This window comes from Cnephaeus nilssonii, assembly GCF_951640355.1.
Source record: "Cnephaeus nilssonii genome assembly, chromosome: 5".
NCBI lineage: Eukaryota > Metazoa > Chordata > Mammalia > Chiroptera > Vespertilionidae > Cnephaeus > Cnephaeus nilssonii.
Window position 1 is genome coordinate 36524086 of NC_137076.1, and position 17571 is coordinate 36541656.

Here is a 17571-nt window from a genome sequence, read left to right on the forward strand (position 1 = left end):
TGTTTTCCCTCCTCTGTAATTTTTAAGTCTTCAAATCTTCATGTCTTCCACAACTCTCTGATACTTTTAAAGTATACATTTTAAAAATTTGACATTGTATAGTTGTTTTCAGAAAAGTCAGTTATCTACCAAGGCCTACCTAGAATTGGAAGTATCTTCTTTTTTATCTAATTTTATAACCAAAGAAACTCAGAAATTAGGAGATAACTGCTATTGTCATCCTGTCTTTTCTTATTTTGTTGGAAATTTTCTGTAAATTCAAGTAACTTTCCTAAGATAGTAAAGGGCATAACTTTCCTTTACCAAGTAACTTTTCTAAGATGGTAAAGTGGTAAGGAAAAACTCAAAAACTTTTGATGCTTTCTCATTCTCGCTTTTTTTATTATTCTAAGATCAGTATTGTAACAATCGCAATTCAGACAGAAAAGAGAAAACACATTAGTGATAGAAAACACATTTTAGAGGAATAGAATTAAATATAAGGAATTGGGAAAACAGGTATTGAAGAACAAAACAAGTTAAGGAAGACAATGTGCTACTAGCTGGTTAGTAACCATGAAATACTAAGTGTAAGAGGGTAATTTCATTCATGGAACTGAGGAACAAAGGAAAAAGGTTAGGGTTATATGAATCTAATAGAGGCCTGGTGCACAGATTTATGCACCAGTGAGGTCCCTCATCCTGGCCTGTGCCCTCTCATAATCTAGAACCCTTTAGAGGATGTCGGAGAGCTGGTTTTGGCCCGATCCCTGCAGGACAGGCTGAAGGACCCCACCAGTGCATGAATCCATGCAACAGGCCTCTAGTATGTATATAAGATTTTTGGTTAATCTCTTCCCACCCTCCACCCTCCACCCTCCACCCTTCCCTCTGAGATTCATCAGTCTGTTCCATGTTTCCATGCCTGTGGTTTCTGCTACTGTGTTGAGCATCTGCCCCCTGGTGGTCAGGGAGTGTCATAGCTACCAGCTAGTTGGCCAGTTGCTTAGGCTTTTATATATATATAGACTAGAGGTCTGATGCACAAAATTCGTGCAAGGATAGGCCCTCACGGCCCCGGCTGCCTCACGGCCCTGCCCCCCACCTGCACCTGCCTTGGCCTGGTGCTGCCCACATCCACCATCACATACCTTTTGTCCCCGGTTTCACAGAGGCCCTGGATCAATCACCCCACAGAGGGTGACCTGGGCCTCCCTCTTTGGGGTGATCGTGTGGCCCATCCCTCATCAATCGCATCGCAACCACCTTGGCTGGCCTGGCACCAGTGCCTGTCATAGTGTGGTCATCCAGATGGTTGGTCATTCTGCCGCTCAGCCATTTGGTTGATTTGCATATTACACTTTTATTATTATAGACTAGAGGCCCTGTGCATGAAATTTGTGCACAGGAGGGGAGATGTCCCTCAGTCCAGCCTGCACCCTCTTCAATCTGGGACCCCTTGAGGGATGTCCAACTGCCTGTTTCCCTCACAATCCAGGACTGCTGGCTCCCAACTGCTTGCCTGCCTGCCTCCCTGATTGCCCCTAAGTGCTTCTGCCTGCCAGCCTGATCACCCCCTAACTACTCTCCTGCCAGCCTTATCTATGCCTAACTTCTCCTCTGCCAGCCCAATTGCCACTAACTGCCCTCCCTGCAGGCCTGGTCCCCCCTGAATCCCCTCCCCTGCAGGCCTGGTTGCCCCAAACTGCCCTCCCTTTCAGGCCTGGTCCCTCCCAACTGCCCTCCCCTGCAGGCCTGGGTCCCCCACAACTGCCCTCCCTTGCTGGCCTGATCACCCACAACTGCCCTCCCCTGCGGACCATCTTGTGGTGGCCATCTTGTGACCACATGGGGGTGGCCATCTTATGTGTTGTAGTGATGGTCAATTTGCATATCACCTCTTTATTATATAGGATAGGACTATAGGGCTGGCCTATGGATCTGAGACTCAGAACTCTGACAGTAGGTATTGCTGAGCTGGTGCAGAAGATTTGGGATACAGCTAGAGAGCTCAAAGAGGACTCAGAACTCTGAAAGTAACATTAGACAGCTATGCTGATATCTCTCAGGCTGACAATGAGGTTGGTATGGAGTGAATTTTTTAAAAAAGCATATTGAACCTAAGTATAACTACAAGTGTAAAATCTGTTATTCAGTTAACATTAACATAGAGGAAGCAAAGAGATTTCCCAGATTTCCAAACATCATTCAGTTTTCCTATTGCGGATCCCTATAAGAAGAGTGCTGGTACAAAAATGTAGTTTCAACGATGCAGGGGTCAAAATGGAAAGGGGCTTTGGAGCTGAGATGTAGTAACTGAAAAACTGGTACACCATCCATGTGCCATGCCATTTCCAGAAAATATCAAGAAACAAATTGTAGGTAAAAAAAATCTTCTAATTGTTTAAAATGAAGAAGAGTAAATAGAAACATTCTAGGAATTACCATTTTTAATGAATACCTGTTTGGATACATTTTTTTTGGTACTGATTGCTTTTGTTTCCCATGTTGACTCTGGGAGAATAACATTTAGGTTGACTGATTTTGGATCTGGTCTTGCAGGTTGAGTCAGAACAGGTTTTAAGGTCTTGGTTGTGGAGGTGGAATATTTTGTGAGGGTCTTGGTTGTGGAGGTGGAACATTTTGTGAGGGTGTCCGTTGTAGAGGTGGAATATTTTGTGAGGGTGTCCGCTGTGGAGGTGGAATATTTGGCTTTGCTTGTGGCTTCATTTGAGGTTGAGGCCGAACAACTTGCTCTTTTTTCTTAGGTGTTCTCTTCATACAAAGACAAAATAGACAACATAATAAAACTAACAACCAAAAAAGTGAAAACATTAAGACATAAATCTTCTTTATCTTCTTTCTCCTAGGGGGTGGACCACTGTCAATACTACCTCCATGGCCTTGTATTAGGCAGTTGGGAGGGTCCCATAGATAGTTGCAATGGCAGTGATGTTTATTGTTGCAGATCCCCCTCCGATTACAGAATGTAGGTGAACAATTACTGTCCAAGTAAGATATATGGACACACTTCCTATGGATGCAGAGGTGTTCTTCACCACACTCTGTGCCATCTTTCACTGCACCTATATCAGGTGTGGTCATCCCAATGTGAGAGTCAGTACTCCAGCAGTTGACACCATTGTAATAAGTCCAATGCACAGTAGAATGATCTGTTAGAAGGGGAATTTCAGTTATGTTCTCACACTGAATCCTCCCACACAAGACATCCGTCATATTACATTTTATATATGAAAAGTTTTGGGTACCACAGTGACCAAACCGGTCACCTAGAGTGTTTATTTTTTGGTAGCAACTGTAACTTGCATTCTTTGCCATTTTGCCAAAAATCTGCTTACACTGTAAATTGCGATCATTACATCTCTTTTCATAGCAGTAAGCACTTTGATTACAGGGAATTCCATCTTCCACATATACATCATCTGGGCACATATGGGATGTTCCATTGCACCATTCTGGAAGATCACATTCATTGATTTCCTTTCTACACACATCCCCTGATGGTAAGAACTGGCAGTCCTTACAACAAAGCCCATAAGCACAATTAGACCCCAAACTGAGAGTGCAGTTTGACAGACAGCAGGCATCTTTTGAGCATTGCTGCAAAGGTCCACAGTCACACTCCTCTTCATCTTCAACAACACCATTCCCACAGCGTTTTCGGTTAAATATGTCACTTGTGTATATGGTGTAGAGCAAGCATCTTGTCTGACGTAAGGAATAATCCCACAAGAAAGCATAACTACAATTGCTAAATTTAGTTATTGGTGGGTTATCATTATGCATTATACATTTATATTTTCCACAAGTACACAAAATACGATCATGAAACATACCCAAATTATGACCTATATGATGAGCCATTGCAATTCCAATAAGGCCCACGGGCTTTCTTGTAAAAGTAATAATTGCACAACTCTGGCCTGTTCTACAGAGTCCTGAAACAAAGCCTAAACCACTCATTCCTCTTAATGTCTTATGTATTAAAAGATGTGCAGTATCATGTGGCAGGCGGGGAAAAAGGTTTGCAGCCTTCCAACGACAAAATATTCTCAGAGATCTCTTTACATCATCTACTTCAATAGGATTTTCTTTAGTCCACACCTCCATGCCAAACAATAAAACCTTAAGACCTATTACCTCATAAATAGAATCTACTATATTCACCATAACATATAGGTCTTCCTGCACTATTGAGACATTTTTATTACTTTCAAGATAGAGAGTATTGTCAACTACCACTACTATTTCAATAAGGTAACTGTGGGGCCACCAGCCCTCATAAGAACTTTGCTTCAGAGTAGAATTACCAATCTCTTGAAACTCAAATTGCTGTACAATTTCCTCTTGCATAAAGCCAGATTTCATGGTTTGGTATTGAGTGTCCTCTCTGTCCATTTTATATATCAGATGTTCAAATTTGGTAGAAAAAATCATGGGCTTAATTTCATAAGCAATGTCATTTATCTGTAACAAGCCTCGAAAGCCACCAAAACAGGTACTGAGGGCAACCAGGGATTCTGGGTCCCCCTCCACATAACCATGATAATAGCAGTCATTCTGAACAAAAGGCTGATCCTCAAGGAGAGCGCCTTGATCACTGTAGGTGAACACTGGAAAATGTCTGGACAGCAAATGCTTCTTGACCTTCATGTAGACAATGTGTCTCTCACCCCCAAAATGCATACCATAACAGAGCCAGCCTGGAAACTTCATGCTAAGGCCAGTGCTTGTTATTCTCAAAGGAATCACCACTTCTGGAGGACTGTGATGTTGAGGGTGCTCAGCCCAAATGTGTCCAGAAAAGGACAGAAACACCCCAACCCAGTGTAGTAGGAGCATGATCCTCACATACAACAGGATTTCAATTGTAGTAATTATGAAGCTACCATTATGGAAACAGAGACCAAGGCAGGCAGGGATGGGTCATGGATGGTTTCGATCCTTATTCTCAGCTGGTCAATGTGCAGGGCTAATTATGAAGGATTAGTCTTCTGGCAAAGTTGAATCATTAGAAGAACATTAGGCCTATAAGTAAAACAAAAAGCAACATGTGGATGGGTGTTTATAACATGACTTGGTGAAGAGCAAGGAAAAGGCATGCAATAAAAGAGGTTAATGTTTTGATGAAGGAATGACTCAAGAAAGTGCCTATAATTTGCTGTTAAATATTGATAGAGCAGAGGGGTATTGAAAGTGTATAGAAGAATGAAAACTGGCCAGAGATTTATAGTTACTAAACCTGAATGATGGGTTCATTATATAATTCTCTAAGTATATGCATATGTGAATGTTTCTGCAATAGTTAAAACAAGAGTCTTATGGGTAAGATGATCATATATCTCATATTATTGAAATTGTCCCAATTTCCACATGTTAAATTGACATAAATAATAGCACCTCTTTTTCATCCTCAAGTGATAAATTATTTGATATCATTATCTAAGATATATACAGTATATAGTATAGATATCCTATCTAATAAAGAGGGAATATGCTAATTGACCCTCACAAGATAGCAGAGCCCCCAGCCAATAAAGAGGGAATATGCTAATTGACTGCCACACCCTCACAAGATGGCAGCGCCCATAGCCACAAGATGGTGGCGCCCAGTCCCCTGAGCCTTACCTCATCCTGCCTCAGTCCCCCAGTCTCCTCAGCCCCGCCTCATCCAGCTTCAGACCCCCAGTCTCCTCAGCCCTGCCTCATCCAGTCTCAGTCTCCCAGTCCCCTCTGCCCTGCAGGGGAAGGCAGTCGGGGACTATCATGTTGGCAGGGGAGCAGTTAGGCATCAATCAGGCTAGCAGGGGAGCAGTTAGGGGGCTATCAGGCTGGCAGGAAGAGTGGTTAGGGGTAATCAGGCAGGCAGACAGGTGAGTGGTTTGGAGCCAGCAATCCCGGATTGTGAGAGGGATGTCCGACTGCCAGTTTAGGCCCAATTCTGCAGGGGTCCTGCAGGGGTCGAACATCCCCCAAAGGGTTCCAGATTGGAGAGAGTGCAGGCTGGGCTGAGGGACACCCCCCCACCCCGGGTATGAATTTCATGCACCGGGGTTTCTAGTATATAATAAACATATATAAAATTATTTGATAATATTTCCTAAGATACATGTAATATGAGTATATGTATGTATATGTCAATATATATCTATATATATCTACATATAGATATATAGATATATATAATTTTAAAATCTCTTTTATGATACTTATACCTTCTATAGAAAAATGTTTAATTTTCTTTTCTTTTTTCTACATTACTTTCTCACTAGACTTGTCAGACTGGAAGTACCAGGATCACTATTTGCATCCTTTGTAAATGTTAATATCTCTTATAATGAGAAGCTTAATTATTTATATAGTAAATAATGGTAAATATATCTATACGTGGTAAATAATGAATTTTTATTGTTCCATGGAGTATTACTCAAAAAGTGTTTATATTTGTTACATGTTTAATGTAGAAATTATTCAACACCTGTGGCTAATTTAGTTTCTGAAACAAGGTGATATTAATTCAATTTTTCCTGCATATATGCTCTAAATACAACTAATTACCCTGGAAATAAAAACTCTGAAAACTAAATAGAAAAAAGATAGACTGGCAGCGCACCAAGAAACAAAGAGACAGGACCCAAATAAACAAAATCAGAAATTAAAGAGGTGAAGTAACAACTGACCCACAGAATTAAAAAGGATTGTAAAAAAAATACTATGAACAACTCTATTCCAACAAACTGGACAACCTAGATGAAATGAATATATTCCTAGAAAAATACAATCTTCCAGCCGAAACCGGTTTGGCTCAGTGGATAGAACGTCGGCCTGCGGACTGAAGGGTCCCAGGTTTGATTCCGGTCAAGGGCATGTACCTTGGTTGCGGGCACGTCCCCAGTGGGGGGTGTGCAGGAGGCAGCTGATCGATGTTTCTCTCTCTGTCCCTCTCCCTTCCTCTCTGTAAAAAATCAATAAAATATATTTAAAAAAAAATACAATCTTCCAAAACTCCATCAGGAAGAATTAGAAAACATGAAGAGGTCTATAACTACCGATGAAATTGAAGCAGTAATAAAAAAAACTCCAGCAAACAAAAGCCCTGGTCTGGATGGGCTTCATAGAGGAGTTTTACAAAATATTCAAAGAAATAAAACCTATCCTACACAGACTTTTCCAAAAGATTCAAGAGGAAGGAACACTTCCAAGCTCTTTCTATGAAATCAGCATTACCCTAATCCCAAAACCAGATAAAGACACTACAAAGAAAGAGAATTACAGACCAATATCCCTGATGAACATAGAGCTAAAATCCTCAAGAAAATATTAGCAAATCGCATCTAGCAATACATTTAAAAGATCATACACCATGACCAAGTGGGATTTATTTTGGAGATACAAGGCAGGTACAATATCCGCAAATCAATAAATATGACACACCACATAAACAAATTGTAAGACAAAAATCACATGATCATATCAATTGATACAGAAAAAGCATCTGACAAAATCCAACACCCCTTCCTAATAAAAACTCTCAGCAAAGTGAAAATAGAGGGATCATACCTTAACATAATAAAAGCCTTATATGACAAACCTACAGCCAATATCATACTCAATGAACAAATACTAAAACCATTTCCCCTAAGAATAAAAAAAGACAGCGATGTCCATTTTCACCACTCCTGTTTGTCATAGTATTGGATGTGCTAGTCATGGCGATCAGACAAGAAGAAATATAAGGTATCCAAATTAGAAAAGAAGAAGTAAAACTGTCCTTATTTGTAGATGACATGATACTGTACATAGAAAACCTTAAAGACTCCATCAAAAATTTATTAGACTTAATAAATGAATTTGGCAATGTATCAGTATACAAAATTAACACCCAGAAATCAATAGCATTTTTATACACCCATAATGAACTCACAGAAAAAGAAACTTAAATAAACCAATCCTATTTCCCATTGCAACTAAAAAACAAAGATACCTAGGAATAAACTTAACTAAGGAGGTAAAAGACTTATAACTCTGAAAACTACAGGATGTTGCAAAAAGAGATAGAGGAGGACAAAATAAGTGGAAGAATATAACATGTTCATGGATTGGTAGAATCAACATCATTAAAATATCCATACTACCCAAAGCAATCTATAGATTCAATGCAATACCTATTAAAATACCAAAGTCATCTTTCATAGAACAAACTCTCCAAAAATTTATAGAATACAAAAAGACTCCAAATAGCTGCAGCAATCCCAAGAAAGAAGAACAAAGTTGGAAGGATCACAATACCAGATATCAAATTATATTACAAAGCCACTGTTCTCAAAACTGCCTAGTACTGGCACAAGAACAGACATATAAACCAATGGAACAGAACAGAGAACCCAGAAAGCAACCCAAGCCATTATGCTCAATTAATATTTGACAAAGGAGGCAAGAGCATACAATGGAGTCAAGACAGTCTCTTCAATAAATGGTGTTGGGAAAATTAGATACATGCAAAAAAAAAATGAAACTAGACCACCATACATAAAAATAGACTCAAAATGGATAAAAGACTTAAATGTAAGACGGGAAACCCATAAAAATTTTAGAAGATTCCATAGGCAGCAAAATATCTGACATATCTTTTAGCAATATGTTTACTGATACAGCTCCTAGAACAATGGAAACTACGGAGAAAATAAACAAATGGAACTACATCAAAATAAAAAGCTTCTGCATAGCAAAAGAAACCATCAACTAAATAAGACAGCCCACTGCATGAGAGAACATATTTACCATGTTCTCTCTGATAAGGGTTTAATCTCCAAAATATATAGGGAACTAATACAACTTAACAAAAGGAAGATAAATAATCAAATCAAAAATGGGCAAAGGACCTAAATAGACACTTTTTGAAAGCGGACATACAGAAGGCCAAGAGACATATGAAAAAATGCTCCAAGTCTCTAATAATCCTAAGAGATGCAAATCAAAATGACAATGAGGTACCACATCACACCTCTCAGAATGGCTATCATCCACATATTAATAAATGACAAGTGCTGGAAAAGCTGTGGAGAAACAGGAACCCTCGTGCACTGCTGGTGGGAATGCAGACTGGTGAAGCCACTGTGGAAAACTGTATGAAGTTTCCTCAAAAAATTAAAAATAGAACTCCCATTTGACCCAATAATCCCACTTCTAGGAATATATCCCAAGAAATCATAAACACCAATAAGAAAGACTATATGAACCCCTATGTTAATAGCACAATTTATAATAGCTAAGATATGGAAATAGCCTAAGTGCCTATTAGCAGATGAGTGGAGTAAAAAACTGGCACATTTACACAATAGAATACTATGCTGCTGTAAAAAAGAAAGAACTTTTACCATTTGCAACAGCATGGATGGACCTGGAGAGCGTTATGCTAAGTGAAATAAGCCAGTTGGGGAAAGATAAGTATCTCATGATCTCATTCATTTGTGGAATATAATGAACAACATAAATTAATGAACAAAAATAGATCTACAGACAGAGAAAGAGACTGTCAAACCTCAGAGGGAAGGCAGGAGAGGGTGAGATGGGGGAGGCTGGATAAGAGATTAACCAAAAGTCTTGTGTGCATGCCTATAAGCATAACTAATGGACACAAAAATAGCGGCTTGTGCTGGGAGGTGGGAATAGGCTGGAAGAGGACAATAGGAATTAAAGGAGACATATGGAATACTTTCAACAATAAATAATTTTTAAAAAGGACAGACTGGCTGGAAAACTCTATATTTGAGGAATGGCAATACGGTGACTTCCCTGGGTTTTCTCTTCATCTCTCATGTATATCCCAAACTGGGTGCTGGAAGTCTTTGACACAGAACCTTCAGCTGGTATGAACAAGAATAGTTTCCTCTTTGGACAAAAGACAATGAAAAAAGACAGAACAAGAAACAGTAAGGTGCTCCAGGGCCTGCTCATCATTCACTCAGAATGGTAATTTCAAAGACTTATAGGCCAACCCAAAATACACACCACCTTTGTGCACTGGTGGGCTGTTCAATCCTCTTACATTGGTAATATAACAGTCCTGGCAGACCAGCCTAACCCTCATTCACTATCCTGGTAACTAGCTAACTGATTTGTCTGAAGATGCAACAGTGAATTTTCAACAATCTAACCCAACCTCATCTAGACAACCATGGCAGGGAATTCGGAGCTTATATTAGAGATAGCAGTACCACTCAAAAAAATCTGATATGTCCCATTCCTCTACCAAACAACATAAGGAGATCCAAGTTTGCTGACTTCAACTCCTCCCATTTCGAGATCTGAACATGGCCCAATGATACCAAGTAGTTCAGGAAGGACATCAGACTAGATCAAGCAGAAGGAAGTATCAGTGGATTTAAAGATGGGTCACTGCTAATTATTCAGTCCAAAGAGAAATTAAAATGAATGAAAAATAATGAAGAAAGCAAGATGTTTACAGAACACCATTAAGAAGACCAACGTAAACATGGTGAAAGTCCCAGGAAAAGAGAGGACCAGAGAGCTTATTCAAAGTAATTATATGTATATACATGTTCAGTGTATCTCCCCAAAATGTATATACACACTTAACAGCTAATAGCTCAATTGAGGTTTCTTTCTTTTCAGATTTAACCTATTGGAATCAATAATTATTCAATGTATGTATACATTTTTTGGATTTTATATATATATATATATATATATATATATATATATATATATATATATATATATATATTATATCTTATTTATCCATTTTATTCCATACCTTGGTTATTTTAAACAATGCTGCAATGAACATAGGGGTGCATATACCTTTTATATGTGAAGAGAAAGGAGCCCTCATTCACTGCTGGTGAAAATGTAAACTGGAATAGCCACTGTGGAAAACAGTATGGGGTTCCTCAAAAAAATAAAAATAGAATTACCACATGACCCAGCAATCCCTCTTATGGGTATCCATCTGAAAAATTTGAAAACATTTAAAGATACATGTCCCTTATTGTTCATTGCAGCATTATTCATGGTGGCCAAGACATGGAAGCTACCAGTGTCCTTCAATAGATTATTGGCTAAAGAAGGTGTGGTACATATATACAATGGAATTCTACTCAGCATAAGAAAAGATGAAATACTGCCTTTTGCAACAACATGAATGGATCTTGAGAATAACATGCTACTCATTTCTCATTTCTTATTTTTTATAAGTATTCTAGCCCTGACCAGTTTGACTCAGTGGATAGAGCGTCGGCCTGTGGACTGAATGGTCTCAGGTTCAATTCCAGTCAAGGTCATGTACTTTGGTTGCAGGCACATCCCCAGTGGGGGGTGTGCAGGCGGCAGCTGATCAATGTTTCTCTCTCATCGATGTTTCTAACTCTCTATCCCTCTCCCTTCCTCTCTGTAAAAAATCAATAAAATGTATTTTTTTCTAAAAAGTATTCTAACAGATGTTTGTGATACCTAATTGTGGTTTTGATTTGCAAAATCTTCATCAATTTTGTTTATTTAAAAAGAAAACAGTTCCTAGTTTCATTAACTTAATTTCTTAAGGTAGACATTTATCACCTTAAGTGTCCCCCTTAGAACTCTTTTGCTGAATGCCACAAATTTTGATATATTGTATTTCTATTTCATTTGTCTCAATATAGTTTTTTTATTTCTCTTTTGATATCTTTGTTGACCAATTGTTTCATCAGCAGTATGTTATTTAATTACTAGAGGCCCGGTGCACAAATTCGTGTATCAGTGGGGTCCCTAGGCCTGGTCTGCGGGATCAGGCCGAAACTGGCTCTCCGACATCCCTTGAGGGGTCCCAGATATCAAGAGGGTGCAGGGCAGGCCGAGTGACCCCACTGGTGCATGATTGTGGCCTGGGAGGGACATGGGAGGTTGGCCAGCCAGAGAGGGATCGCAGGAGGGCTCCAGGGTGTGTCTGGACCTTCTCGCTCAGTCCCAATCAGCCAGACTCCAGCAGCAAGCTAACATACCAGTTGGAGCATCTGTCCCCTGGTGGTCAGTGCATGTCATAGTGAGCTGTTGAGTGGCCTTAGCATATCATTAGCATATTATGCTTTGATTGGTTGGATGGCCAACCAGTTGACTGGACACTTAGCATATTAGGCTTTTATTATATAGGATTGTGACAGAATTGAACTGAAATTTACACAATTAATTCTTATTCTGGGAGTGGATACTGGTGGGCCAAATGGATGCTAGGTGATGTCCTTGGCTACCATACTAAAGGCAAGGGTCAATTTAACTAGGCCAAAGGCAAAAATTTATGTGATCTAAAGAGAAACCAGAGCAGCAACACATCCCTGCCCAGTTTTTGGATAATGGCCAGTAGGATTTTGTACTGCCAACTGAACATCAGTTGTGGGGGACCAGCCAATGATCAGTTTTTGGTCAAAATGCCCTCATGGGTTTAAGTAGAATTATAAAATTTTGCCACCACTCATCAACAACAGTCAATAAAATTTGTTTCCTCACTAATGTTGATTGGTAACAGTGGGAAATTTGTCCTAGATGTGTGGGTTATCCGTGAAAATTTTTCACTATTTCATTTGAGGCCACAAGCAGCCACTCTAAGTTGGAAGATATTATTTCCATGTAATAAATGCCTTTTTCTGATTATGGAATCAAAAGCTGGCATTGTATAATATTTCATAATATTCTCTTTGAACGTCTTCAGAGACTGATGATACTGTTGTCTATCACTATTGAAAAGATTGGGGTCTTGGTGAAGACAACCTGCTTGGAACAAAGATCACCCATAACTTTTCCTTTTTGCTTTGATATCTTTGAATGGGCTTCTATATTGAAAACAGCCAACTTCTTAGAAACCATTAAAGTTATTCAAAGCCTCTAATTTGAGGATGATTTTAAAGTAGGAGTCCTACTTAGATAAGTAACTAGATTTTCTCTAAAGCTTTCAGAAGTGAAAAATATCCACTATTGTTGCATATGTAATCTTTCTTTTTATTTAGACAGGAAACTATTAGAATCACATCCAATTCTATAACCTGAGTAGATGTTTGCCTCTGGAAAGGAGTGATATTCTAATGGTGAGTTGAGATCCATTGTAATGTATTCTGTATGATTTTTTCTGGTTTTGTTTTTAAAATATGACCTATAAGCAGACAAGATTAAATCTATATTTCTAGGCATGTTTTAATAAACTTATTAGGGGTGTTTTAATGAATCTATTATATTTTTAAGCAAATGACAGTTAGGAAGCCAAGATCTTCTATTCTAAGGAAGAAGAAAAGTAGGACTTAAAGTATCACAACAATGAACAGAAATGCAGGAGGGAGAAAGAAATAAGACTTCAAAGGAAGTAAGCCAGATTACTGAGAAATATTGCATGTTTTCAGTGGGCAGCAAAAATTGACAACATAAACAACCATTAAGTTTAAAATAGACCCTAAAAGACATCATATTAGTAGAAGCCTCCACTAAGGTGGCAACTGCTGCTACCAGCTTTAGAACTGTGTACTGGGTCATTAGAAAAACAATTGCATGACATTGATCTGTGATGAATCCATAAAGTTGAGTCTGAACACCAAGGACTTGTACAAATCTCTTATGTATGAATAGATCTCGGGCTTCATAAGGTAGGATCATAGTGAGAGGTTGCTAAGAAGCTAATTTTTAAAGCACAAAATTCCTATTCATGCTTAAATTCCCAGGTAAGAGATTTGGTTAACAAAGACCCAGTTAAGTTACACAGTTTTGGGCCAGTTTCTGAAAATCAGTGTGATAAGCAAAATGCTAAAATCACCCCCTAGACTGGCTGGCATGGCTCAGTGGTTGAGCATTGACCTATGAACCAAAAGGCCAAGGTTCAAATCTCGGTCAGGCTTGATCTCCAGTGTGGAGTGGCAGAAGGCAACCGATCAATGATTCTCTCTCATCATTGATCATCATTGATGTTACTATCTCTCTCTCCTTCTCTCTTCCTCTCTGAAATCAATAAGAATATAAAAATAATGAACAAATGAATAAATAAATAAATAAAATTCCCCTCTAAATTCCCTTGGATAATGTGCATACCCTTGTATAATCACCTCCCTTTGTATGTAGGATTTGTGAACATAGTAAATGTCACTTGTGTGATTAGATTTTTGTTACACTACAAAGGTGAAAATATTTTACAGATGTAATTGAGGTCTTTAATTAGTTGACTTTAAATGATTCAAAGGGGACATTATTCAGGGTGAGACTGGCCCAATAAGGTGCAAGCCATAAAAGCAAGAGACTCTTCTGCTGACTTCACCGAGAAAGAAACAGCTATAATGAAGGCTGCCAGCGGAGAGTGGCAGCCCCTAGGAGCTGAGGACCTCACTACTGTAACCACAAGGAGCTAAATTCTATCAATAACCTAATGAGCTTGGAAGAGGACCTCGGGCTCCGGAAAAGACCTTCGCTGTGGCTAATACCTTGATATTAGTTTGTAAGACCCTGAGCAGAGGGCTTATCTGAGCTGCGCCTGAAATCCTGACCCAGGAGTGTTGTGACATAATAAGTGGATGTGTTTTAAGCACCTAAGTTTGTGCTGATTTGTTGTGTAGCAAATGGAAATAAATATATTTGGAAACCCATTTTCTGTGATAGCCAATGAGACCCAGAAATCATCTGTGTGATCTCTTAGTTACTAACCTGGGAAAATTCTGAATTGTAATAATTTTTCAGGAGTGTGAAATTTACCTCCCTGTGATAAAGTATGCCCCAAGTAATCACTTTACTTGGACAAAATTTTTACTTCTATTCAGAAAGTATTGGAGATAGAACAATAAGTAGATAGATGGAGTCAATTATAGAGCTCAAATGAAATTTACAGTAGAACAAAAGGTGGTCAAGAAGATAAAAATAAAACATAGGGAAATGTAAGGGTCTGGAGGGTTCTAATTAAGGACTTTATTGATTTTCCCAGGAGAAAACAAAGAAATGATTCTTTGAATATAAAAGCTGCAGAAAGAACAGAAAACAGATTTACAGCTTTAAAACATTTAGCTTCATGGTATACCAAAGTTAAAAGAATATTTGGATTTGGTACCACAGGGAAGTAGGGAATAATTATTAGATTTCTACTCCTGAGATTCTGAAAAAATTTCTATCCCTGCCTTTGGATATTTTTTTCTTTTTTTAACTTGCACAATAAAAGTATTACAAAGAATAATACATTTCTCTATTAGTTTTTCATCTTACTGATTTTAGTACTTCTTTTGGTTTTGTTTTTAGTGGGTATGATGCAAGTCTGGGTAGATATTTGGAGAATTCAGTATTAAACTGATAGGTTAAGGCCCTGACTGGGTAGCTCAGTTAGTTAGAGCTTCGTCCTGACATGCCAAGGTTTCGGACTCAATCCCTGATCAGAGCACATACAAAAGTCAACCAATGAATGCATAAATAAGTAAAACAACAAACTGATGTTTCTCTTTCTCTTTTCCCCTTTCTATCTCTCTAAAATCAATAAATAAACATTTTAAACTGATAGGTTCAGCCCAAATAATATTCAAAAATTAGCATAATTTATGTCCAGAAGTATGATTACTTCTTAGACTTCCAGCTTCTATTAAGAGTACAGGTAAATCAATGTTTAAATTATCTATGACCTGATCGTGATCAAGGCATCCTCAGGACAGTTCAGGAATAGGCCATCAGGAGGGCATATTTTAAAGTAAGTCCCCCACACCGCCCCATTTAGTTAGTGGATGTGATGTCACAAAGAGGAAAGAATGTTTCTCAGTTAAAAGTCTGAGGGTGACAGTGGGCTGGGACATGCAAAGCATGTGAAGGTCATTGAAGGCTCAGGACAGTTGTTGGCTCCCAGGGAGAGGTTAGATAGCCGTGCCAGGATATGTGACAGTTGTCATAGGGTTTATTAATTTAAAAATGACAAGACTTTTACTTAATATTTAGAGAAATTGGCCCTTTATTGATTTTTAGAGAAAATCATAAAGGGAAATTGGTCACTTGGTTTCTCCCAAACCCCCAGTGAAACTTCATTAATTTCCCTGCTTCATTGTTTTCCCTTCTGTTTCTCAGCTAACACAGTGCAACTATTTTTCCAATACTCTTCTGTTCTATGTATAAAATTGAGGAATTAAGGAAGAGTCTGTAAGGAAGATTTTGCAAGGACAGTCTCCTGTTTTGGCTAAAACGAATTTAATGTAGCTTTACTATCACAGTCAATTTTATCTTTACTCTTTTTCTATATGAAATTTCATATTTGATCCTTCACTTCTTGCTAGTCACCAGAAGGGATCTCCCTCGCCTCTCTCCCAGCTATATTTCACTTTTATTTTTACTTGAATCAGGTGAGTATGGTAGTTGGAAGCTAGAGAGGAGAGATCATTCTCTGAAGTGTGGTTAAGCTGCAGTCCTAAGCAGGTACTGTACACACGGGTCTCGGATGTGAGGCCTTCAATAATGTCCCTGCTCTTCCTCCACAGGTGATGCTGGGCTTCACAGGCATTCTGCTCTTTCCAAGGGCTGAGTTTTTTTGTTTGTTTGTTTGTTTTTTCTCTCACAACCACAGTGGGTTCCCATCTGTGACCTGAGACACCAGGTTTTGAGGCCTTTGCATAGGAAAGGTTTGTTTTTATGGGGCAAATAGGGAAGGTGAGACGGGGTGGATATTATTAGGCTGTGGAGGATGTTTCACTCCCAGACAGCACCAGGAGAGAAGCTTTCTTAGGATTTTTCTCCAATCTTTCCTGGAGGAAAAGGGTGCAAACTTACATTTGCATGTGTCTCCATGTGGCTTCCAGCTTCCATGTTCACCCCCATTCAGACTTGAGCAATTAATGGAAATCTTCTAGTTGATTCTTCCTACCAGTTCATATGTGACTCAGCATCTTCTGTCTCAGGGAGCAAATTCTTGGACCTCTTTCTACCTGAGTGTGCTTTTTACATTCTTGGTTTTATTTTAATTTTTATTCATTGCAACATTCATTGGTTTAATGGGTTAATAGGATTAATCATTAATTTGCATTGAATTTTTTTCTTGATGGAAGGGAGAGGGGAACACTCTCTAGTTCTCCACATCTCTGAGATGAGATTGTTATAGGCACCTCTCACCAACACCAGAGAAGTGTTACCGGACAAGACAGCTCCCTGAGCCACTGGGAGAGGACTGTCCCCAGCCTCAATCCTTGTCTTGTCATATAAATGAATTTATATGAGAGACCTTGACTGCGTTGTGAAAAGCCAGTTTATTAAAGCAATTAAATCATGAATCTTTATGGAAAAAAAGCAAAAGCAAAGCAAGCAAACCTCTTTGGGTGGGGGTCTAAGGCATTATATACCCTCTCGTCTATAGGTTTCAAAATTCCTGAGACTATTTTGGTACAGATTAATTTTCAAGGTTCCCCCCCCCCCCCCTTTTTTTTTTTTTTTACTTTGTTGTGGCCTTCTCAGAATTCATGAGAAGCCCTCAGCAACTTGATCTTACCAAGCCTTTCGACTGCTGGTTTCTCTGCTTAGGGAGTGAAACAGCTTTTTTTCCCTTTCCCTTTCTGCATTCTCTCATTAGGGAGGCTTTTTTAACCATTTGTT

At 38.9% G+C, this 17571-nt stretch overlaps 1 protein-coding gene across 1 annotated transcript in view; it reads right to left on the reverse strand.

The window, feature by feature from the left end:
* Positions 1-2559: 2559 nt before the first annotated feature.
* Positions 2560-17571, reverse strand: part of ADAM29 (ADAM metallopeptidase domain 29) — a gene marked incomplete at both ends in the record, with an annotated part of 54578 nt that continues 39566 nt past the window's right edge. Inside the window, one exon of the mRNA XM_079770244.1 lies at positions 2560-4885. Within this exon, the coding sequence (XP_079626370.1) occupies positions 2560-4885 (2326 nt within the window). The remainder of the gene's footprint in view (positions 4886-17571) is intronic.